Source organism: Brienomyrus brachyistius, chromosome 6, assembly GCF_023856365.1.
Source record: "Brienomyrus brachyistius isolate T26 chromosome 6, BBRACH_0.4, whole genome shotgun sequence".
Taxonomy (NCBI): domain Eukaryota; kingdom Metazoa; phylum Chordata; class Actinopteri; order Osteoglossiformes; family Mormyridae; genus Brienomyrus; species Brienomyrus brachyistius.
In genome coordinates, this window is record NC_064538.1 from 13967602 (window position 1) to 13993614 (window position 26013).

General features: G+C 41.8%; 1 protein-coding gene across 1 annotated transcript in view; it reads left to right on the forward strand.

Moving 5' to 3' along the window:
- The window catches only part of cacna2d3a (calcium channel, voltage-dependent, alpha 2/delta subunit 3a), a 154507-nt gene that overhangs the window by 29083 nt on the left and 99411 nt on the right, over positions 1-26013 (forward strand). The window contains exons 3-4 of the mRNA XM_049017799.1: positions 2287-2403; positions 15562-15621. Of these exons, the coding sequence (XP_048873756.1) occupies positions 2287-2403; positions 15562-15621 (177 nt within the window). The remainder of the gene's footprint in view (positions 1-2286; positions 2404-15561; positions 15622-26013) is intronic.

A 26013-nucleotide genomic window follows, 5' to 3' on the forward strand; every position in this document is an offset into this window, starting at 1 on the left:
GGTACTCTATATATATAACAGTGTGCATACAGGGTTAGGCAGCGAAAAGAAATGCAAAGGTCTTTGTGTCTAAAACTATGGTATTGTCTCTGTCAAAGTATGTCAGCTTAGCTATTTTAAAACAGCTCCTAAAATCACTGCAGGATTTGCAGAAACCATCCAGTACACCTATGTATTATAAAGGAAATGAGTATTTAAGTAAATATCAGGTAAATACCAGGAACAGGTGAGGCTCATCAGAAGCCAGATAGGACAGAAAACCTACTGGATAGTAGCTCTCCAGGGCCGGAGTTTAAGACCACTGATTTAAGTGAAGAGAGTGCAGTAATCACACGACCATTCTGTGGACGGTCTATGCGTTCCTGCTGTCCTCCTACCTGCTCAGGCTTTGCACTCTTGTCTGAGACTTCAGTCTTAAATCTTCCTCTTGCCAAACATTCTATAATGTCTTCCAGGGGCACTGAGCCCCCACCATCCTATGGTTGGACAGGTAGTTACTAAAATCGGGGAAGGGGGGGAAAGCAATGAGTGTAGAAGGCTCCCGAAAGCATGGGGGGCATCAGCCACCATGACAATGAGGCAGCGATTTTATTGGTCAGGCATTTGTGTGAAATGATGTGGTAAAACAGAGGCTGGGGGGGGGGAGAATCCATTTCTTCTCCCCTGATGATGAATGCTGCTGTCTTGGGACTGGAGTTGTAAGCAGATGCTAATGTTTCATAAGAACACCCCACCCCCCCACCTCCATTGGTCTGCCAGCTTGAAGACGATGCTTCTCGCGTGCCTCTGTGCTCCCTTCCCAGAGATCCAGCCTAACTCCTTCCCACCTCCTTCCGTCTTTGAGAAGACAAAGAGCATTGTTGTTTTCTATGGCAATAAACCTGTTATGATAGCAGCTTTTATAACCTTTCCTTCTCTCTGAAGGCAGAAATATAATGAGTTTCTATTTCGCTGCAGATTTTAAACATGAATATTTTAAATGCAGTTTTTATTTTTGTGGCATTCTCTCTTGCCAAGACTACTGCAGATTTTCCGTTTTTTATTGTAAAAAGTGGAGCCTGATGAATGGAAATGATTCTCTGAGCTGAAATAAAACATTGATAAATTCTTCTTTGCCCGATTTCATGTTGGCCGTTCAGCAGTAATTTTAATGAATTTTGCACTGATATCATCGCGCTTGCTGATATTTTTATCTAATATCATTACCTTCAACTGCATGCATGATTCATCATAGCATCAGCAATTAGGAAAAAATGATAGGGACTGCTTAACATGTAGAAGTAAACTTACAATGTAAATATTAGGATAGCGGTTAACACAACAATAACCTCTAACTAAGATTGCTTGAGGTTCATTTCTGAAGTAAATTAAAGTTGCTTCCACCTCACACTGAACTTAATGGGAACAGTGTTTAAGATTGTATATATTGTGTTTAAGGTGTATATAACTCCATTTATGTGTGTGACTTTTAATATAACCCTATATATGAAACGGGATTAAACACAACTCTACCTATTTGTGAGATTATATTTAAGCTTATGTGTATATTTGAGTTTATTTATATACAATCCCATTTATGTGTGGCCCTGAATGAAACCTCCTTGTGTTTGAGATTAGCGGTAATCCTATGTGTGAGATTTAATATAGCCCTGTGTTTGTGTGAGATTGAACTTAATCCTGCTTGTTTTTGAAGTATAGCCCACATGCACACACAGATTACTGCCGGAATTCCCATTTGTCAGAGGATAATTCACACCTGTCATCACCTTGGAGATGGAGATGGCTTTACGGGCCTTACATTACACTAACTGTGCAGCCACGTCCAACATACTGTGGGCTGAGGAACAGCATGCACAGACATTTAATCTAGTTTTATTTTAAAATCTCAGACCATTTTTGTTGAATGTGCCATGGGTGAGACCTCTGAAAGGGATCGGTACCTTCTGGAACGGACTGGAATGTTCTAGAAGGGACTGGGATGTTCTTTCAGCAGAGCAGCCAGACTGCTGTATTAAAGCTACTCATGAGAGAACTCAATGGAATTCATGAAACTTGCTGATTTTCCTTGTCCTCTGGCTATTTACATCCTCTGCGTTAGAGTAGTAGACAGTCAAAATGTCAATGTTGTGCATGAAGGACCGCAAATACCCTTCTCATTTTAATATCCAGCTCCAAGACTGGATTATCATCTGAACTGTAAGCTGTAGTGGCTGCTGTGGGAAATCATGTTCTACTGAGAGAATAAAGATTTTTGAAAATAACAATGGTTTTCTTTTTTTTCTGCAGAAATACAAAGAATTTGAAAAATTTGTCCGAGTTGAAGAAATCGATGGCTTGAAGCTTGTTAAGAAACTGGCCAAAAACATGGAGGAGATGTTCCACAAGAAGGCAGAGGCCATGAACGTAAGTACTGACACTGAGAATTTGTACTTCTGGATAGAGTCAAAATCATTGTATCGAGGCAGTTAATTTTCTTCACACAAATCTTCCTGCTAAAGGCAAAGTCGAGGGCGATATGACATTAAGGTGCAAGTGTGATTTGTTTATTTGTAGCTGCTTATAAATTACTTCTGTTAATCTTTGGGGGCAAAAAACAGGTGATTCAGATTTTACACCTTAGGAAGTGAATTAGTGTCGGAGGGAGGCCGCAGGGGGGGGATCTGCATGGGTTGCGGTTGCGATTGCTGCCAATATCCAGAGTATCAGCAGAGCGTGAGTGTGTGTGTACAGGCCAACCTGCACCAATGCAGCAGCTGAGTAGTTATAAGCTCTGTGCTCACATGGCGGAGCATGCCTGCCTTCTACCTGGAGAACTGCACAAAGAGGGTTGCCATAATGCTTCGGTGGATGCGGCAGACGCGTGCCGCATTTCAGCTCCTCGCATGACAGGCTCCAGCTCCGGTGCTGTAATCACTTTAATAGCACGCCCTCTTCCTGTTTTTGTGGCATATTTGGTGCCCTCGGAATGTAGTGGTGGGGGTGGGAGTGGGGATGGACATGAGCAGGGGATGAGTTGGAATGAGGCGGTGCCTCAAGTAGCCCATACTGGCAAAAGTTCATTTTGACAAAGTACCAAGAAAAGTAAAACAAATTCCCTGTTTCCCCGGGATAGTTAGCCTATGTGTACATTTATCCCGCTGCCTATATCTGTGTACACAGTACAGATTAAGCCATCAATGAATTCACTGAAATTTACACTTGCTTTTAGGTGGTTGAGATGCCATATGTGACAAAACAGTGTGTGTCATTCTGGGAGGTGCGTTTGGGATGTATACTGGGTGTATACTGACCTGGTTGGTGGCATTTCTGAGGGGGGGGAGTGGGCCAGGGGCAAGGCAGCTTCTGTGGGGACCCAGCAGAGGCCAACATAAACCAAGACATAGGAATCATTATCACTGCGACTGCCTGGTCATTGTAATACAGATGCAACTATAATGAAGAGTAATAGGTGACAGTTTGCAGTCTGCCCTTTCTGGGCTAGCTAGCGTCGAATGGTGGCCTGCGTGTTACCCTGCAGGTTACGGTAGCCCAGGCTATGTGATCATTAGGGATTGAACGAGTCGAAAATCTCTCGGTTCAGTTTGCACCGCAGTTTAAGAGAAACGGCTTTGATTTGGTGTGGTAGCAAAAGTAAACACCCCTATAGCCTGTAGTTATTTTTCAGCCGAGTCAGAGTGCCTTTAAATGCCACGAAAAGACTAACTTGCAGAGGCTGGTACTGCCTTGTTCCGGTCGTACACACACTCGGATGATGCCGTCTCAAATGAGTTAGCATGTTGGATGTTTGCAGCAACATATCCCAGTATAACAGAGCCAACAGAGGTTTTATTAACTACTCTCCCTCCAGGGCTGGTATACTTTATTGGGAAATCAAAATGTTCCTAAACCTCCGATTGTAACTGACTGTAACCAGCATTAGCCATACCCAGCTCACAGGCACAATTAGCATAATGTTTTCCATGTGGAACATCTACTTCTGAATTTAGGTTCCGCTGGTGTCAATAAATGTATTCATTCGTTTCATTTCATCAAACTGTTCACGACTAATGCATGTACCTTTATAACCGTAATATTAAGCTAAAATAATGTATTTAGATGAAATGTAGCTACATATAATCAATTACAAAATTATTTTAATAACGCATTATTATTTAGCCTGTCATTATCTAGGCAAATTTCCCTTTTAAATGGGCCTCTATAGTGTAGGATCCAGTGCCCCCCCCTCCAGAACTAAAAGAGCCATTCTGGTGAAAACAGAGGGAGTAAATGAAATTTGGAAAATGTGGGTACCGGAAGGGCAAATCAACACTTGCAACCGGGGTTGCCTGATTCACCGTCTCGAGGCAACCACACCCCCTCTCTCACAATGAAAGCAGGTGAATATGTTATTATTTGGGGCTTTGATCCTCCTCCCTACGGCCTACGTAATTTTAACAATGTCCTCCCGTAGACAAAGCGGCGGAGCGGTGAAAAAAAATGCTCCTGCTCCAAAGCTTGCCTTCCGCCAAGCGGGTTTTTGCTTAACTGCAGTCGTGTAAAAAGTAATTGTAGCGGAGCGGTAATTCAGTTTCGGCGCGTCCGAGCGACAGTCTGCTGGCGCAGCCTTATCTCTGCCTTCCCGACGTGCTCCTGGCTCTTTATCAGGAAGCAGCATGAGCGCGTCCCCGCTGTGCTCTGCCATGATATGTGCCTGTCAGGCTCGGGCTTTTTAAAGATAGGGAGCGCGTGTGTGCCATTTGCGCGCGAGCGGGCGTGCGTGCATGTGATTTTTTTTTTTGTACACTTATCGACAAAATAATGGTGTGAAAAATTGAGTCTCTCAGTCATATAAAAGAGAACTTTATTAGGGGGAAGTTGTATTTCACGTTTGCCCTGGATCTTTTAATTGAAGCTACCATACAGAGATAAGGGACATAATCAAAATGCACTTCAGACTGGTTAGTAGTAAACAAGCCTGCTGAAAAAAAAACACCCATCGTGCTTGGCTGCAGCTAAATCGCAGCAGACCATTGTTATTTTTAATTGCTGTTACCTTTACTGAGTATACTGTGGGATGAGGTTATCTTCAGCTGCCAGGCTGTTCGCAGGGGCATTTTGCCGAAAATGGATGAATAAGCATTGCGCCTTGGAAAACAGAAAACCGTAGGATGGCCGGTTGGAAAACGACTAACCTGTCCCGTGCTTCCACAGATTGATGTGTAAATTGTGCAAACACACTGGCATTATGACCCCATTCCCTTCCATGTTGGGCTTTCTTGCATAAATACCCATGAAGTGTTGCAATCACACTGGGTTTCCTACGTCCCCTCCGGGTACCTCAGTTGCCCATCTTTCTGCCCTGGCTCATCCGGCCTGGTTGGGGGTCACTGCAGTTTCATCTGGATGCTACTGACCTGCCTTTAATGACGGACTGTTACGGTGTCAGACCAGGAACAGGGTTTTTCTTCGAGTGACACTCAAGATGTGCCCCGAAAGGGAGGGAGAGACAAGATCTCTGCTGCCATGTGTAATAAGCACAGGGGGATGCATGACAGTCCATGAGTAGAATTGCTTAAAAAAAGAATTTCAGATAAACTTCCTCTTCATTCTGGTGCGACATGCAATTTACAGCATTGAATGTTTCGTCTTTTTGTGTTTCTATTTTTTTTTGCAGCAAAGACATTTAAGGTGAATTCAGAATTATTCCAAAATGATGTCTCTCGTTTGCTTCTGATTCATCATCCCACATCTGGTCCTAGTCACCGCGAGTATTTATTTGTTGGTGTCACATCCTGCTTGGTTTCACAACTTCAACAAGCACAGCTCTAGCCTCTAGCAAAATCCACAGAGCTCTCCACATCTCCACTGGCTTCCAGTAAAGTTCGGGATCCAGTAAAGGCCCCATCTCGCACCTTTACAGCATTGCATGTTTTTGCCCAAACTACAGAAAAGTGTCTAAAGTATGCATTATTATACAAGACAAATACCATTTCTGTAACTCCTCGCCACAGTGGAGTATGATTATGGTATGTGACTCTGCAGGTTAGGATCAGAAGGTTGCAGGATCAAATCCTGTGGCTGACAGTGATTTTACAGTGCAGCCATTAAGCGAGGCCCTTAACCCTCTTTGCTCCAGGGACTGGCTGACCCGGCTCTCTTACTTGTAAGTCTCTTTGGATAAAAGCATCTGCTAAATAATTAAATGTAAATCTTGGGAGGTCTTCCAGACTTATTTTCATTGTTTCCCACCTCATAAATTCCACTGATTCGGATAAGCCCATGATAACAGTCTGTTTTTAATTACGTGGGATAGATTAAATCATTTGATAAATGATTTCAAGGATAAAGAACATTAAAATTAATTTTACAGTTTGTGCCTTTAATCACAGTTACCTAAAAATCATATTCCAGATATTATAATATTCATTTTGTGCTACATTAAAATAAGATCACATTTCTTATCTGATAGTGAAATGATTTGATGTGTATTTTCATGATCCTGTAGTATGAACATGTTTTTTTGATACATTGTACCAATATCCATTGCATTTTTTAAAGAAATGTATTTGTTGGATTTACATGACAACATGACAGTAATGCACAGCTAAACATTACATTTATTTAGCAGCGCTTTTGCCCAGAGGTGAAAGCTTGGGGTCAAAGAACATGCTTGGCCAGTATCTGATAGGCTTTGGGGCAGGTAGGTTTAAGGGCCCCACTCATGGGCCCTCGACACAGACCCAGAGCCCCAGCCTGTAGAGTCATATACAACACCATCAATAAAAAGACAAAATCACACAAGAATGCAATGGGACAAGGCTTTTATTTCCTACTATTCCATGACGAAATTTGTATCCGCTAAAAATTCCATAACTGAGTCCCTAATCTTTTGGAAGATGGGATAGTTCCCCTTTTCCCTAAATGTTAGTTTTTCCCCAGTGCATCAACACATCAAGCCATCCTTGAACGTTTGGTCCACTAGCAGATTTTCAGAAATAGACGATGGTGCGTTTGGCTTGCAGCAAATGGAAATATAAATTTCATCCTCTGTATTGCTGAGGTTACAAGCTCCGTATTGCATCATCGTTAATGTATCTGGTTTGCAGTTATCTTTAGACAAGGTAACACTTTCATAAGCTCTGTGCTGCAACAAAGCTGCAAGTTCCATCTTCTCCTATCTGTCTTCCAACTGTTTATCCTGAATAGGGCCATGGGGGAGCCTGGAGCCTATGTCAAGCAAGGCAGGGGTACAAACTGGATGCGATGCCAGTCCATTGAAGAGTATACACACACACACACACACACACACACACACGCACACACACACACACGCACGCACACACACACACACACACACACACGCGCACACACACACGCACACGCACGCACACACACGCACGCACACACGCACACACACACACACACACACAGGTTTGTAATAATATCTTTGTGGGGACTCTCCATTCATTTATATGGAGAAAGTTTTAATCCCAACATGACAACCTTAACCCCCACCCAGCCCTAACCTTAACCATAAGTAACCAAACAAAAATATGATACTTTTGGCATTTTTAGTTTTTTGATTGCATTTGCAGATCTTTGTGGGGACATGAAAAATCAAAAGAACCAGTTTTTATTACATTGTGTAATATAAACCTAATTCTCTCTCTCTCTCTCACACACACTCACACACACACACACACACACATACAGAAATTTAGAGATGTCAGATTATCTGAGTACATATCTTTGAATTGTGGAAGCATAATGGAGTAAATCGAGGAAACAGGGAGAACAGCACAGAACAGGGAAAACAGCATGGAGAGAACAATACGGGGAGAACAGCACGGGGAGAATAATGTGAGGAGAACAGTATGGAGAGAACAATGCGGGGAGAACAGCATGGGGAGAACAGCACGGGGAGAACAATGTGTGGAGAACAGCACGGGGAGAACAATGTGGGGAAAACAGCATGGAGTGAACAATACGGGGAGAACAATATGGAGAGAACAATGCGGGGAGAACAATGCAGGGAGAACAGCATGGAGAGAACAATACTCGGAGAACAGCACGGAGAGAACAAATATGGGGAGAACAGCACGGAGAGAACAATATGGGGAGAACAGCATGGAGAGAACAATACGGGGAGAACAGCACAGGGAGAACAGCACGGAGAGAACAATACTCAGAGAACAGCACGGAGTGAACAATACGGGGAGAACAGCACGGGGAGAACAATATGGGGAGAACAGCACGGGGAGAACAATATGGGGAGAACAGCATGGAGAGAACAATATGGGGAGAACAGCACGGAGAGAACAATATGGGGAGAACAGCATGGAGAGAACAATATGGGGAGAACAGCACGGAGTGAACAATATGGGGAGAACAGCATGGGGAGAACAATATGGGGAGAACAGCACATAGAGAACAATATGGGGAGAACAGCACGGAGAGAACAATATGGGGAGAACAGCACGGAGAGAACAATACGGGGAGAACAGCATAGGGAGAACAATACGGGGAGAACAGCACAGAGAGAACAATATGGGGAGAACAGCACGGAGAGAACAATATGGGGAGAACAGCACGGAGAGAACAATATGGGGAGAACAGCATGGAGAGAACAATACGGGGAGAACAGCACAGGGAGAACAGCACGGAGAGAACAATACTCGGAGAACAGCACGGAGAGAACAATATGGGGAGAACAGCATGGAGAGAACAATACGGGGAGAACAGCACAGGGAGAACAGCACGGAGAGAACAATACTCGGAGAACAGCACGGAGTGAACAATACGGGGAGAACAGCACGGGGAGAACAGCACAGGGAGAACAGCACGGAGAGAACAATGCAGGGAGAACAGCATAGGGAGAATAACACAGAGACAGCATATACTGTAAACTCAACACAAAAAATATATAAATAGGATCAACATTGTATTACTGTACTGTATATGACAAAACAGTGATGCAACATTCTTATAACAATATACAGTATAGTTAATTATTTAATATGTATGAATGTCTATTTATTTTGATGCAAATACTCAGGTAAATACTCAGATAGCTACAAATGAGCACGTATAGGTTTCCAGTAATGGATCTGACACATATAAGGATGTTGACAGGGCGCTGATGGCTTCATTCAGAAGGTGCTAAAAGAATTGGAGTTGATGTGTCACACGGCAGTTTGCAGTACCGTGCTGCTACAGTGCCGGGGCTCTGGGCTGTGATATTAATTGCTTCCCCAAACACTATTGATGACTGGAGATTATTCTCCCTTGCGTGCTGTAGCTTGGCCTCTCTCGCTTCCGTAAATAAACAGCCAAGCACATTTGTGGGATGCAAATCTCGCTGCGAGGCTAATGCACCTCACCCTCTGATCCCCCACGGGCTTTCGGTGAGCCAGTCGCTTGTTGCAGATACTGTTGGAAATTTTGAAGGATGGTTCAGACGTGCCGCCTTCTGGGAACAGTGGGGGGGGGCAGGAATTGAAATTGAATACTTTATAAAATGAAAAACACCACTGCAACAATATTAGGCTGTGGAGGTATTAGAAAAAGGGTTAATCAGTGGACTCCGGAGTATGAGAGAGAGGCTATGAAGGCCTTTATTAGGATGTAAATGTAAGGCAGTGGATTCAGAAAGTGCTCATTCCAGGGAGGAGGGGGGGCAGTGGGTTTTACAACAATGCGACACGGCTTGTGTCCAGCTGGGGCTACAGTGATGTGGGTTGTCGGGGTGTGGGAGCTGACATCAGGGCTTGGTCCAGCGGGTCTCTGTAAAGGCCAAATGCTTTTGGAGGTGGGGGTGGGGGGCATGCAGAGAGGTGATCAGTCCCCCCTGGTAAGGCCAGGGAGTGCCCATAGCTTTGGTCATGGCACTGAAAAACAGCGATTCACATGTGTCATTGTATTTATAATTTGGATGTAAATTTTAATAGAAAAACATTAGCAGATAGGCAGTGAGTGTTATGTTATGTTATGAAGTGTTAAGAACACAACAGCTATAAGATTCTTTCCAGCCTTTCCAACATTGGGCCTTTCTGTTTTGGCCTAATCAAGGGCAATTAACCTGAATTCTTTAATAAATAAATCTCCTCTCCCCAACAGCCAGATAGAATTAAGCAACTTTAGGTAAACAAACAATAAGAGCAGAATAGTAAAAATAGCCCAGTTTAGGATGCAGTGAGAAAACCCAGAGTTTCTTTACCTGGAAGGATGTTATACTGCCTGTCATGTGAGGAGAGTGAATGGCGGAAGCAGATAGTGCCACAGCGAGGATGGCGGGTCGCAGGCAGTCGATGATGTGGCCGCAATCCGCAACACAGGCTTTTAGCGCAGGTCACCTTTATGAGGCCCCCTTTCCAGCACAGTGTGCATGGTTTTTCGTGCATTAATAATGAATTTTGATTTTTAAGGTCAGATGACTACTCTGGAAGGTATCAGTCAAAGGAAAGTGAGATTATGGGGGCAAAAAGGCAGCAATGACCATGCTTTGATTGCTGTGATTTAGGTTGCTGTGTAATTTTAATGCATTCTAAGTACGTCTTTTACTATGTGAAAAGGGAGAAATAGGGAGAGAAAAAAATAGAGAGCTGAGATATTCTGTTCCTGTGGATATCCTGTTCCTGCTGGATATCCTGTTCCTGCTGGATATTCTGTTCCTGCTGGATATTCTGTTCCTGCTGGATATCCTGTTCCTGTTGGATATTCTGTTCCTGCTGGATATCCTGTTCCTGCTAGATATCCCATTCCTGCTGGATATTCTGTTCCTGTTGGATATTCTGTTCCTTCTGGATATCCTGTTCCTGCTGGATATCCCATTCCTGTTGCTTCATTGGGTATAACATGCTCACTTCATGGGAAAGATATCGCGGTTCATCACAGCTCTTAGTATCTCACACAGGCTGGTTTGTTAAGCAAATCACTGACAAGCATGCCTTTTAAGGCAAAGGCAGAGCCTTTGTTACAGTGTCATGGATATATAGGTATCTTCTTAATTCTGTTACAATTTTAATGAAATCGGTGACAAATGAGCCCATAGGCTTGGGATTCCCTCTGATTCAAGTAAAACGGCAGCATTGTCAGTCTGTACGTGTGGATACAATTCTAATTGATATATTGGTAGAATTCACAAAACTCATTAAGAGTAACTGTAATGAGCATTTTTCCACATAAACTGTCACTCTGCTGGTCAGTATTTCTTTCACTGAAGCAACCAGTACTACAGAATCACACTTCTTAGATGAAAAATGCTTCTGTCTTATTCATTCGCTCATATTTTTTTCTCATTTTCATTTATTTTATTTGACGTCTGGTGTACTTCAGCGATTGTTCTTTGAATCTTAATTGTCCTTCCTCTTTAATGACTCGCCTATAATTTCCACTGTCAGAGGGTGACAGTAGGACAGAAGACCGAGTGCCTCATTCCTCTGGTTAAATTCATGCATATTTCATGGAAAGTGTAAGTGCCAGGTTGGCTGCTTTTTGGAAAACCTCCTTGTTCATCTCCGAAACCTGTTTTTAGGCAGTGCTTTAATGTGTATTGGTATATTGTAAAAAGCGGAAAGTTGTCTGGTCCTGCAACACAAGTTCATTTGTTTAGTCATTCAATCAATCAATCAATCAATCAAACATCACTCTGGTCACTTGGTTCGGTCATGTTCACCCACTCAGTTCTGGTGATCTGGGTTCTTGGTTCGTCTCTCTGGTTCTGCTTGTTCTGTCTCTTCTGGTTTTTGAAGTACTTGAGCATCCTGGATCCTGCTTGTGGCTTGGCTGACCATGCTTTGACCTGAGGTCTTGACCTTGGCTAATACTTGAGTCTGACCTCGCTGCTGCATCTGCGTAACTCGCCTTTGGCAGCCCCAGTCCTGTCGATTCCAAGTCCTCAGAGGCATGCTTGTCAGAGAAGATGGATCTGACAGGCAGAAGACCGGCCTCTGTGTGGCATATAGTTTGGGCTGCGTCCTTTTGCCTGTGCTTGACTTTTTTGCTTTAAAGTATATTAATAAGTTTTTAAAATCTGTCCCATTGTCGGGGCAAACTTAAGGAACTTTCCTTAAGGAATGGAGAACATATATCCATATGCATAATTTTGTGTGAACCAGTTTAGTTGAATCTTTACACAAGTAGTTTCTCAAACACGACCCCCTAATATTCCTGACATCAGTATGTTAAATAAACCCCAACGGACCTGGGAATATGATTAAAAAAAAAAAAATGTGTGTTCTTATTATGCTTAGTCAAATTTGCAGAATTATAGCATTTTGACTGGTAAATGTCTGGAGTTCTTTTAAAAATACCTGATAGTTACCGTAGGTCTCCCTGTCAGACCTGCACTGGGCTGTCCGCATGTCATGTCAGTGACTTTGTAAAAGTATTTGTCCCTTACAGCAGTAGTAGAATATTTATGCTGGTTTCTCTTTGTGTCTACAGTGTATCTTTGGTCTGGGCTGGATAGACAGAGCACATCTATTTGGGGAATGTGCTTTAATTTGTTGATGAGTTTCTGGAAATATCTTTGAAATGTCGAGTGATAGCTGTCAGCCAATCAGCTTGTAAATTGATTGTGAGCTGTGACTTTGAGGCTTTCCCTGTAACGCGAAGGAGGCTGGCAGCCATTCGACATACTGGTGATAGAAATCATTCATACGTTGAAGTTCTTGTTTGGCTTTGGCAGGTTTCCATAGGGCAACGTTACCATGCCAACAAAGCATTATATTCACCTTCTTAATGCTATTTGGACAATCGATTGATGTACGAGAGAGGAAATCTGTGATCAGGTGGATGCTAAAGGGTCGATAGGTCTTCAGATAATTTTCAAACTTGCATGTCGATCAAGGGGGGACAGTACATCAGCCCCAGCAGATGTTCTTATTGACAGCTGGATCACACAGATGAGGCTGACATTTACTGTGCAGTCAGACCCTAACTGGTCAGACCTTTGAAAATGTTACAGTTTGTTTTTCACTGATTGTTTTTTTTTGTTCTGAAAGCGCGGTAGTCATTCGTGTCAGGTACTGCAGTTAGGACTGAAGTGCCACTTTGGCTTTCATTATAGCAGAAATTTATACTGCACTCTAACTCAGATAAGGTCTGCCTGTTTTCCCCCAGAGCTCTGTGTGTGTGTGTGTGTGTGTGTGTGTGTGTGTTTTTTTGTTTATTCTGTGCAAATGGCTGTTTTCTCTTTCAGTGCGATGCCATGTTTTCACCTGTCTCTCTGCATTAGCTCCATCTAAGGAGAATTATCCCAGATCCGCCCTGGATCATTCAGTGACCTCTGAGGACCACTTATGGTCTTTGTACTGTCTGGTAGAGAAATCCGGCTTGATACCTCAACATTATTTACGAATAGCATAAATGTTACAGTTTAGCTGCTTTGTTGCCATGGTGAGGTTAAGTTGATCATAGGCTGAAGTCAGTGTTACAGGCTGCCTTTAAAACAGGACATGCATTTGAAGGGGAGTGCAAAATATGCCTTTCCATCATCAGTACAGGGGATATTGAGGGTAATGAAATACTTGTAGTGGATTTTTACATCCTCCCATCGATGTGTAATGATCCAGAAATGGCTTTGGAGGAAACGGTGTGCATTCACAGCACGTATAGTACAAGCAGCGCGTTTTCACTGGGTCATGCAAATGGCTTGCGTGCAAATTCATGGAATCAAAAGATGAATGTTGCTGAGATTTTCGTGCAAAATAAAACAATCATAAAACAAAAATGCTTATGGCAAGTGTATTTCCATCTGCCATGTTAGACAATATGTGTGTGCATACATGATTGTGTGTGTATGTGTGCATGTTTGTATGCCTAGCGGGTGTGTTTTTAGAGTGTGTCAGTTTCTCCGTCTGCTTGCGTTCTTGAGCATGACAGGTCTTTTAATCCACTGTCTTTTTTTCTGCCCAGTCCTCCTTGGTGCCCAGGTGTCAGCTCACTTGAACTAATAACATTAGCCCCTAATCCTCCCCACTGTCAGGTCCCCTTCACTGGCCATTGTCACAGTTGTACTTAAATGGTGTTTTTCACATCTCAAATCTTCCTTAGCATATTGCAATTCTGCACCACATCCTGGAATGATGGTGCCTGAAAGGTCACACGCTTGCCTGAGTGTGATGTTTATGAGCCGGGAAACAACAGCACGCCCTGACCCAGTGACAGGGTCGGTTAAGGTCGGCGGACAGCAGCATGAGCTCAACGTCAGCTAGGAAGCCAATCCTAGGGTCTGTTGGATGCTCTGTATCAGAGCTCAGAGGGCGTTGAGACATGGTTCCTCTGGGTCATATGCATCCTTTGGCAGCTGCTCGCCCACGAGCTGTCGGAAGAGCACTGGGTGGTTGAAGAAAGTTCATTACGGGCAGAGTTGGGTAATTCAGATCCAGAGAGTAAAAGTCCAGACCAGGATTTTGTTTCAACCAACCAGTTGAGCATAAAGAGTCACAGTCACAGAGTACTCAACTGGTTGGTTGGAACAAAATCCTGGTCTGGACTTTTACTCTCTGGATCCGAATTACCCAACTCTGATTACGGGGGTATTAGGGTAGGAACAGGATCAAAAATGGTTCCATTGGTCGCTGGATGAGTCGGAGCGGGAGGGGGGACTGAAGACAACAGAGGGGAGGAAACAAAGACTTTTATAGCAGTTAGAGGCGTAAAAAAAATCCTCTGTGGATATAAGGCCAATGCACTCCCCCCCAACCCCCGCTTAGGGAACATGAACCTGAGGTTACTGTCCGAAATATGCTGGCTTTTTATTTGAGTAGCAAAAGGAAATCTGTTAAAATTGCTCATATTTTATTTTAATCTATGAAACTATAAAAAGATAAATAGAAATAAGATATCAAAAAATAACCTTGCGTTACAGTAGATGTGGGATTATATCTCATATAAAAATGATTCTCTACTATATCAGTTTCATTTTTAGTGATTTGAGTGAAGTTTGAGCATCTGGCACAGGGATATAAATGTGCTCTTTGCAAAATGCCGCTTTAAAGGCAGAATTGAATGCCGGGGGGGAAAAGATGATGTTTTTGAACCAAATTATTAGTTCACACAAAGTACAGTACGTTTCTGCTTTGGGGTTATTTAGTAAATGATTGCACATGTTGCAGTCACCGTGCTGTAAATTGCAATGCTGGGGAATCACTGTCCGATGGCCGTCACATTGAGGGAGCCGAAGAAAGTGCTAGAAAGCTTGAACTGAAAGCGAGTGCTGTGTGAAAAGTGGCAGCCACACCATTGTGGTGTCTTGTGCTATTGATTTTCAGGTTAGTATTTAGTATTATTAGGGTTTGCAGGCTTACTGACACAGTGATAAGTGCCTATGTCTGCCATAATCTGCCATAATCTCAATTTGCAAAAGCAACATATTTCAATACGGCATAAAAATGGTATGTCAGCTATATTAGCACCGAAGCTGTCAATCAGCTTCTATCCTAAATCATTGACAGGCTGGGAAATGGAGTCACCGAGATGGCAGCTTTCAGCAGCACGACAGCAGAGACTCGGACGACTGAGCGACTACGGGAACGACGAGTTCTCCTGTGATAATGCGACGCTGCCTCTCTCTTACAGCGCCTCGTAGAAGCTGCAGAGGAAGCCCACCTGCAGCACGAGGAAGACCCAGAGCTGCAGGTAGGCTAATGGGAACGGGGCACAGTGTCTGCAGTGCATGTGCTATGCTGAGCTGGTGTCACCTCCAAACCCTCCCCTGACCCCTGCAAAAGGGCTTGTCTGTTACACATCGTAAAATATAATAGTAAAATGCTTTTAATACTCTTATTAGTTTCTGGTCAACTGAATGTTTTTGCATGCAGTAATGCTAAATCTGTTTTATTCACTACAAATGTATTTACTTGTTTGTTTGCTATTATTTTTAGATGCATGTGCCTTCAAATCACCTGTTGTAATTTTTCCATAAACTGGGACAAGCACACACTGGTTATATAAGTAGAATTACGTGGTCAAAGTTTTGGTACAGTGTGACATTGGAACAATAATAGATGTCAGTGTGTCAAACATTTATTATTCATGTTATTATTCTATGTCATTACAATACAAACTGAGTTAAAGCGCCTTAGGTCGTATTACCATAACTCCGTTACATAAGCATGGTTGTTTTGAAAAGAAGCCTTAAAGTTTCCATTAATATTTCATCTGAGCCCTGTTGAGAAGCGATAAGTGTTTATTGATGGGTTTGGAAAATTAATTATATTAATTAACAACATGCCTTTATTATTCCATCCTGCCGTTTATAAGCAATCAATGGATGCATGTTTTCGCTTGATGAATAACCTGAGGCGCAGGCTGCAGCTGTGATGCATGAGCTTGAGTTATGAGGTTTTCAGTCGTACGGCCTGACATTAGCAATACAGGGAAATCGACACTCTGCTAGTAATGGCGAAATAAACTTAAAAAAAAAAAAAAAAAAAAAACAACATTGCCATTAACATTTCCATTCATGGACTGTTTGACTTCATCACTAATAGTCTTTTCCCTGGGGCACAGCAGAGAAAAGCTCTTTAATCCGACCCAGTCTCTGATATTAAACCTCCAGATACGCATCTCCTCTCACCACAGACACATGTGCAAAAATCTGCACTCCTTAAGGCCATTTCAGCAGGTCTGGCTTTTGCTGAGAGCCTCCATAGTGACAACCTGGGGATGGGCTGGGGGGGGGGCAGTTTCCCTCAGGCCTGAGAAGCCTCATGTAACATTTTTTATTCATTTAGCAAACATTTTTCTCCAAAGCAACATACTTTTGTAAAAGTAGGGTCAGATAGTCCCTGTAGCACCTGGAGGTTAAGGCCTTTGCTCAAGGACCCAACAGTGAAATCACTGCTGACTCTGGGATTTGAACCGACGACCGTCCGATGACCTGCTAAGACACTCACCACCCCCATGCTGAAGCTTGTGGCTCAGGTGGCTGCAAAGCGTGCCAAATGCATCCTGCACTTTGCGGACATCCAGTCTTTAATCCCAGAGAGTTATGTGCGCGGGAGGTGGGGTGGAAACGGCAGCGAGACACCATCAGGCGAGGTGCTCCGGGCCGATTCTCCCTCATCTCTCAGATAGGATCGGATCTGGGGAGGTGAGCGGAGAGTGGCGGGGGTGCAGCACTGTCTGCTGATAAGGAGGTCTGGCTTCACCGGAAATTGCACTCCTGGCATTTCGTGGATGGAAGATGATCAGAACCTTGTTTGTATCCCGGAGCGCAGATAGGAGAAGCTGCTGGTTGGCCGGGGTCTCCAGGTTCTCCAAGATTATTTAGCGATGGCTGGTACAAAACCTAGGGGGGGGGGGGGTGCAGCTATATAGCTACAATATTTATTTTAGTTAATATTTACCAGGATCCAGCTGCTATGTTCATATTCATATACAAGTCGCATGTTTAAAATGCTAGATGTTTGTCGGTACTTAGACAAAAGACTTTAAGATATTAACTTGTTCTGGGCCCCCAAAATTTACAGTGTACAAACAAGTGCTGTGGTCTGTCAATAGTGACATGAAGGTCTGTAGCAATCTCATAGTCTAAATGGTAGGATTGGCTCACCAAGGTGACTTTGGTGTAGCTGGTGCACAAACAATGAAATTAAAGCTGGTAACGCAGGCATGCTTTGGGGCCATCTTCAAAAGCCATTTATGTGTCTTCAGGATTAACGGCACAGTAAAATTGTGGTAAAGGCCTCGTCGTTTATTACTGTCACGCTCCATTAAGAAGGATCAATTCTTAATCTCGGGCGCCAGGGTACCCTCACAGCCCTTTCCTTGGGATTGTTGCTCTTTATCAAAACTCCCATCTCACCATCTGGTCATGAAGCTGATTGGGTTACACAGAGATGGCGCTGATGTGGTTATGTACAGGGGTTTGGTCCAAACAGGTACATTGCAGAGGTAGTTATTTGGAACAGAACAAGTCCAGCAAATGGAATACTGCCATTGTTTGTTTCCCCCCAAAACTTCACAGTTTGGATTTTCTCATCATGTTAAAGTTCTCACTTTGGAATTGAATGTCTGTGTTTTGGTTACTGGGGCTCCATTGTGTCTGAGGATTGCAGAGCACATATATTGAACTTCAGAAACGATATTAACTAATTAGTATATTATTACATTACTTTAACAAGAAAAGTAGGGCTTTGTTTCCATTATTTTTAATGAGATATAGGCAATACCATGCATCTCATTTTCCATTAAAACCTTGTGATTCAGGTATCTAATATAGCACATTAATCCTGAGAAGGATTTTGTGCTTATAGAGAAATTCTATTTCTATGGGTTTACAGCCAATTTGAGATACACATTTTAGGAGAAAGTATATTTTATTCTACATTAAAGAATGTTGAATTCTTGAACTAACCAGATCACAACTGGTGCACAGGTTGCCAATGCAACCTTAGTTATTTATTGCGCAAATCAAGCAACATAAATAGATGGTAATTAGTGCAAGCTGAACTTAAAAAAATCATCCTTTAGGGTTAGGTATTCTTTATTGCTGTTTACTTTGTTTGTGTGTCTTTTGGCTATTTGATTCATATTTAGCTTACAGGGTTTTTATTTATTTATTTGAATTAGCTTATCTTTTCACTCCAGAGCTGTTTTTCCCCATATGGAAGAGACTTGGTAAATCTATTCAGTTATTTCGCCTCTGTGCCCATGCAAATAGTAATGGACCGGCAGCTTTGCACCATTCCCTGTTTAGCCACGAAATGCAATTTACCTGCAACACAATGGAAACGTGAATCAAAAAGGACCAGTGCAGTTATGGACCATCTTGCTCCATCTCCATATAAATATTTGAAGGAAAAGTCTCATAGGCAATTATACATCCTATTTCAGCCTGGCAGCTGAATTAATTCCACGGCTATGGCATGTGCAATTACAAGCCAATTTGGGGGAGGCAAATGTGATTTTCATGGGTGCCCAAAATGTCTGAAGAGTGGTATGAAGGTTTGGAGCAGCAGCGAGGTTTGAGGGCTCTCGTCTGGGTCTTTCTCATTACTCTGGAACCCTTGCAAAAGAATGAAAATGGTACAGTCTGTTAGCATGGGAAGAATGCTGTAGATTTAATTTCTGTTATCTCTGTGTTGTTTAATCCGTATCAGTTAGAGAGCTACTTTAATGTTTAATTAACTTGAAAATGAAGTTAAAAAATCCTGAATTTAAGAAGGTGGGAGTGATGGTCTGCAAGTGCCAGCTTGCATTTATTGACACACAAATGGGTTTAACGTGGGGTGACAGCACTGGGGAGATTAAAAGCCCACTGTGTCTTTGACCGGCTGCTGAGCTTCTGAGAAATGGATACACCTTGTTGCAGTGGACCTTCGTCTGGGGAGAAAAACATTTCGGGGGAGTTTTATTTATTGCCGTTCTTTCTTAGGGGTGTGAGTTTCCCATGCTAAACTGGGGCTACTATAGTCTCAATAATATGGTCAGAGTTAGAGCTGTTTGTTATACTGGCCCCTATCTTCTCCCTTTCTTGGTCCTGCTCTCTGGAAGACAGTGATAAATCACTGCAGTCACTCAGCCTGTTCTTCCATGTTTCTGCACATTTACATCAGAAGTTGCTGGAGAGGAAAATTACTGCTTCTCCAGCTCCCATCATCTAAGTAACGTGTGCGTGATTTTTACAGAGTTAAGTTCAAATGAAATATCTCTGCAGTCTGGGAATGAATCTGTACATGAGCTATACTATTCAAAAATCATTGTTACAAATAATAAAAAAGTGATGCCAACAGTTGGAAATAATGAAATATTTTATTTAATAAGGGCATTAAAGAGGCACTTAATGTAATCTCCATTCTAGAATGATCCCTATGAATAGTTCTAGTATTTTATGGGTCACATAAAAATATGCATAGAAAATGATTATTGTAAGCTGATTGATGATAGTTTGGGTCGATGACTTACTGCAGTCAGAGGTGAATACTGACTAGTGTGATGGTGAGTCTGAGTTTGTGAGATAGTGGTCTCATGCCCCTATGCCTTTGCATGCGGGATTTTATCTCGTTAAATTTAGTACATGGATTCAGAAAATTTAAGAGATGAAAATATATAGGGTAATGAAACAATGAAATTCACCGTAGCTTATGAAATTTCTCCCCTAAGAAGTGAAATGGATCCCACGAAGGATAGTTTGACAGTGGGCAGTCATATCGACGTGTAATCTGACGCAGCCCGCTGTTGTACTGCAGGGTACAGTATTTAACCGGAATCGCTTCAGTAACATGTCCAGCTCTATAAATGATACATCGATTAATAATCATGAATGTTAAGTAGCAGTGCACTGAAAATGATGGCTTCCTTGTTTGCGCCGCATGGATTTCTTTCAGATTTCATTTAATTACACTGTAATTGCAAGTTCTCAGATGTCCAGTGCACACAAAGGATGAAATTATGTTAAAGATTGCATAAGTGATATTGAAATTTAAGCATATTCTACCCCAGCTGGTGCTCAGCATAATTTAATCTAGATGAGCCCTAACTACCTGCAGATATGTACTCTGTCGCAAACATGTTGGCTTTCCCATCAGTAATAGCTAACGGTATTTACTGTAGCTCTCAATTTGCACTCTGTTCTGTTCCACTGCAGTTTTGCTAAAATATTGCTTATTTGCTTAGATGCTTATTTTCGGTGGCCGTACTCCATTCTTATGGCAATCCCACAGCTATTTACTTGTTATAATAAGCTTTATTTGTATCAATGCAGAATTGTTACATAATAAAAACCATTTGTTTGCAGTTTTTTTGTGCTTACAATAATTTAGTTTTTGCCATTAATTTTTTCTCTATAGTAATACTCTGCATGGTTTTATTGAAAGAATGTTGGTTTGTCATTCCTAAAGTTACTTTAGCATGTACAAGAAAGTTACTGTTTTGTAATTAATTTTTTTAAATGCATGAAATTTAATTACCTCGAAAAGGACAAAAGTTATTTATAAAAATTGGCACCTGCCAGACACACATTGTTAATAAAGGGTGTCAAAATATCCTGTCAGTGTCCTAACACATAAATGATGAACAGTAAACTGGAAAATGTCTTGACCAGAAAGACGCTTTTATGCACTTTCAACACAGAAAATATGACTTTGAGAATTTTTTTCAGAGTGTTTTTGGACGTTATGTTTTGTTGGAATACAAAAATAGACGAGTATTTGTCAGTCTGATCTTTGAATTATCTTATTCCCCGACCTTAGGGGAATACATATGGTTTTAGCACTGGTCCACTGCCACTATTGCCATCTCCGCCACCACCGCAGATACTTTGGTATGTGAACCAATAACTCAAAAAATCATGGATTTTTTGCAAACTTTGCACAGGCATTGTATGGATGAGCAACTAAAACGGATTACATTTTGGGACAGAGCATGCCAAAATTGAAGCGGAGTCACTTAATGATAGTAAAAAAAAGTTTTGACACTTAATTACATTAAGACAATAACTCAATAACCGTTCGATGGATCTTTCTCAAACTTTGCGGAAGCATTGTAAGAGGACCAGAATGGAACTGATAAAATTTTGAGACAGATCATCCCAAAAGTGATGCAACGCCACATAGTGATACTAAAAAAGGCCAGTTTAAACATGTGATACCATTAACATGATATTTTAAGATAAGATTTTGATGGAGGGGGCGGCATGGTGGTGCAGTGGTTAGCACTGTTGCCTCACACCTCTGGTACCTGGGTTCGAGTCTCCGCCTGGGTTACATGTGTGTGGAGTTTGCATGTTCTCCCCATGTCGTCGTGGAGTTTCCTCCAGGTACTCCGGTTTCCCCCCACAGTCCAAAAACATGCTGAGGCTAATTGGAGTTGCAAAATTGCCCATAGGTGTGTATGTGTGAGTGAATGGTGTGTGAGTGTGCCCTGCGATGGGCTGGCCCCCCATCCTGGGTTGTTCCCAGCCTCGTGCCCATTGCTTCCGGGATAGGCTCCGAACCCCCCGCGACCCAATAGGATAAGCGGTTTGGAAAATGGATGGATGGATGGATTTTGATGGATCTCTTACTAAATTTGCATTTCCATTGTATCGGAGCCAAACTGGGACTGATTAAACTTTGAGCCCCAAAACTGAAGCAATGTTGCTTAGTGGCAGCAAAGCGAAGGGTGAAAGTGGACTGCATTTGACCTTTATGCATTTGATAAAACAAAAGGTATGCGATGGATATGTATTATTACTGCTTCACGAAAAACATTGAACTCATGAATGAAGAGCTACACCTGGTTTACAGATAATTGCCACAAAATTGGAATGCTTGCACTGTGTCGCAGCAAAGGAAGTAAATGGCAGCTGTAGAAGACACTTGTTCACATGGTACTGTAACTCTAAAAGTATTGTACGGATCTTTTTCAGATTTTTCAGACACATTGTAGGGAATCAAATTCTGGCACAGACTGCCCCAACCTGAAGCAGGGCTGCAAACTGATGAAAAATGGGTAGTTTCCAGTGGTTGATCCTATTAGCGAGAACTAAAAAAATACTCGACTGATCTTTTTCAACCTTTGTAGGCATATTGATTTTAAGACATACTGCACCAAAACGAATAAAACAGTGCTGCATAGTGATGGCAGAGAAAGGGCCAGCACACACACTTTATCTTGTCACGATGAGATCTCAAAAATTATTTAGCTGGTCTTTTCCAAACTTTGCAAACACATTGTTTGAGGGAAGCTCTGGATCTCTTCAAATACTGAGACAAATTTCACCAAAATTGAAACAATAACACTTAGCAATAGTGAAAGGAAGGATGAGATGAGGGCTGTCCGCAAAGTACAATTCTGTTTCCGACAGCTCAGTGTTTACATTTACTTTTCATTTACATTTCGTTTACATTTTCGTGTGACATTCATGTGCGACCAATTACTGAATTTACTGAAAACACAAAAATAGGAAAAACGTTGTCTAGGGAAACAACAACCTTAAGGTGTTCAGATTCAAATTGACTGGTCTTAACCTAAGGCTGATTATGACTGGCAATGAACAATGTTTGGGGGTGAAATGCTTCACAATGTAAACACACAATGTCTGTATCACTTTCTCCATCGGAGGGCGGTGCCTTTGCAGCTTTCACATATTAAAATGCTTCCATTTAGATATTTGTTAAGCCATGTTTCATTACTTTGCAAACTACAATGTGTGTTGTAATAACTAGTTTCCCCATGATGTTGCTGATGGGAAGAAGTTATATTATTAAATGTCTCATTATGAAGCAATTGCACAAGCCAGCAGAGAGAGAGAGTGCGCTGCAAGCTAATGATACTGTTCCAGCTTTTCCCTGCCCTTTTTCTATTAGTCAGATTATCATTTGTCTTATATCTGATATGCTGCATTTTAGTGTTTACTTGGCTGGCTGCACTTATATATATATATATAAAAAAACACCTAAGTGCATGTTTACAAAGACAACAATCAGCTGCTGTGAATGGCAGAGATTTTTAGATTGCAGGAAAGCAGTTTGATAAAAGCACATGCCCTGCTCTGAATAATTATTGGTCAACCCCCCCCCCCCCACCCCCCAACAACAATTTGCAAATATGTGCCACAGAGAGCATAGGATAACAGCGTTTAGGTGTGTAGTAATAGGATTTCAAGACCTTTATGGTTTTTAATCCATGTTCTGTATTTGGAAATATTAAAGCCTAGAAATCTACAGTTGGACGAACTGTATATTCCAGTGGCATTAAATTAAAGTACTTATGTTCAGTGTGATGGTGTGCAGTGGGTTTCAAACCAGTATTTCAGAAAAACTGAAAATGATTTTAGTACATTTGAACATTTAACACCAAGAGTTGTTTTCTTTCACTGTAAAACCGTAAATAAAGATGATAAACTTCTCCTGACTTTGTGTATTTGAAACTCAAGCAGTCGAAAGGTGAGGAGTGATCTAAGATGACAGGATTTAACCTATTCAAGACAACCATTTGAAATTCACCATATAGGAAAAATACAAAAAAAATAGCTGGATTATACTAGCAGTCCTTCCTCTTTATTATTTTATAGAAAAGCCCCCCGATTTACCTCTATTCCTCTAGCAGTGAAATAGCATTGCATTAAAATACAACATTACAATGTAGCCATTTTGATGTTTTAAACTTATATGGATGTCGCAATTTCATAGAGAAGAAAAAGAATATTATTTGTGAGAATTATGTTCATCGTCTGGCAACTTCTGGGTTTTCTAGAGAAGCTGTTTATCCATCTTCCAGCTGCATTTTTAGATTTTATGTTTCTTTCAGTTTGGTGAAATTGTGGATGATTACTGTAATTCCTTTGAAACGGGGTTTCTTTTATGTCCGAGCCGTTTCTTCTTCCTCTGTCTCTCTCACTCTTGTTTTATGGTGACCTCATCTCTGTGGGCAGTTATAATTGTTTTTGCCCTTTTTAATGACAAGCCTGTAGTCTCGGCCTCCATGTTAACGAGATGAAAACGGAGGTACAGTATTGCATGGTTCTCCAGAAAAATTTTGTTGGGGTATTTAACTTGGAAAAAAAAAATGCCTATCAGAAATCCTATTTCAGCTGCAGGTGAGGTTGGTATTTACCGTCTCTCGAATGATGAAAGATAGAGGTTCTGTCATCATCTCTCCTTCCTGCTCCTTCCTTCTTAATTTTTGACCTTAGTGGGAACACTTGGTTCTACCTACACCAGTGGGTGGAGAGGAACCAGAAGTGACAAAAAGCAAATCATCAGTTTGACAGGTTAGTAATTGTTTGATGAGGTATGATTTGGACGTGGCAGAAGTTGTTACCTCAGATGTCGCTCAGCGCTCCCCAAAGTGTCTGCCAAACCAGTCCATCCACGCAACATCTACAAGGGGCCCTTGAAACTAATCGTCAGACCGTCCGCACCACAGCTTGTTGAGATGTGCGGATTTTATATACAAACGCGACTCACTTCATGACCGACTTCCGTTCCTACGATGAAGTTGTTAAGTGAATCGGTAGCTAAGCGAAGAACCACCCCTTACTGATATTACAAGCCTACTCTGCTAACAGTGTTAGTGTCAACCAGCTTTAGATATGGTTTTATTTCTCCTTTGCACCAGTTACAACATTTTTATATATTTATAAATGTTTATACAATAGTGTACTGTATACTATAATGAACAGAATGGACTCAGTTCTAATATACATTACTGAGGTTTACATACTATAAATACAGGAAATCAGAGACTGAACACTGTTGCAGAGAATATTGAACGACTGCGGCAAGGAGACTCAGACTGAGAAATGGTGACGCGAGCTGAAACGCTTCCCGCAGAGACGTCACCCTGCCATTTGCATGACCTACGTTTTCAGACAGTATACAATAACAATTGGTCAGAATGCTGGTCGTAAGTCCAGGTGGCCATCAAACAGGTAGGAGTGTCTGTACTATAGTCCGATGATTTAAGGTGGCTTTTAATAGTTTATTCTCTTAATAATATCCCGACGATTTTGTATTTGAAAAAGTCTTTTTGGGGTAAACGAAAAAGGCTTGTAGATGGAACAGTTAATGCGGAAAGCCACAGGATCCCGTCTTTGCTGGCTTTGGCGCCGACTGCCTGGACCAAGACCTATCGATTGGCTTTGTCATTTTTACAGTCCCTTTATTGTAGCTTCGGTAAATTGTCATCTATTATTTAGTGCCTCTGTAATGTTTTTCTCATCATTGCCTCATCCGAGACACTTTTGTCTCTGTCACTCGTTGCTCTGACTCTCTGAATTTTTCTTAGTTTCCCAACTGTGCAATTTGTAAAGTACATACTGATTGAATTGTCCTCACCGAGCTACTGTTCTCAATCTGAACCGTGTTCACGATGTTCTTGATAAGTATACCATGTAGTCTTCATTATGGAGGTACAGTGCATGTGTAGCAAATTCTACAAACACAAATGTGTTTCTTTTTGAAGTAAAAGGAGCATGACTTGCGTAAGCAACTGTAAAAGGTCATGCCTGCTCTTTAGTATTGTGGGAAAATCCTGTGTGAGAGACAGTGAAAGTGTTTATGGGACAAAGGGTTTGGAGACCTTTGACTCTATTTTCCACCT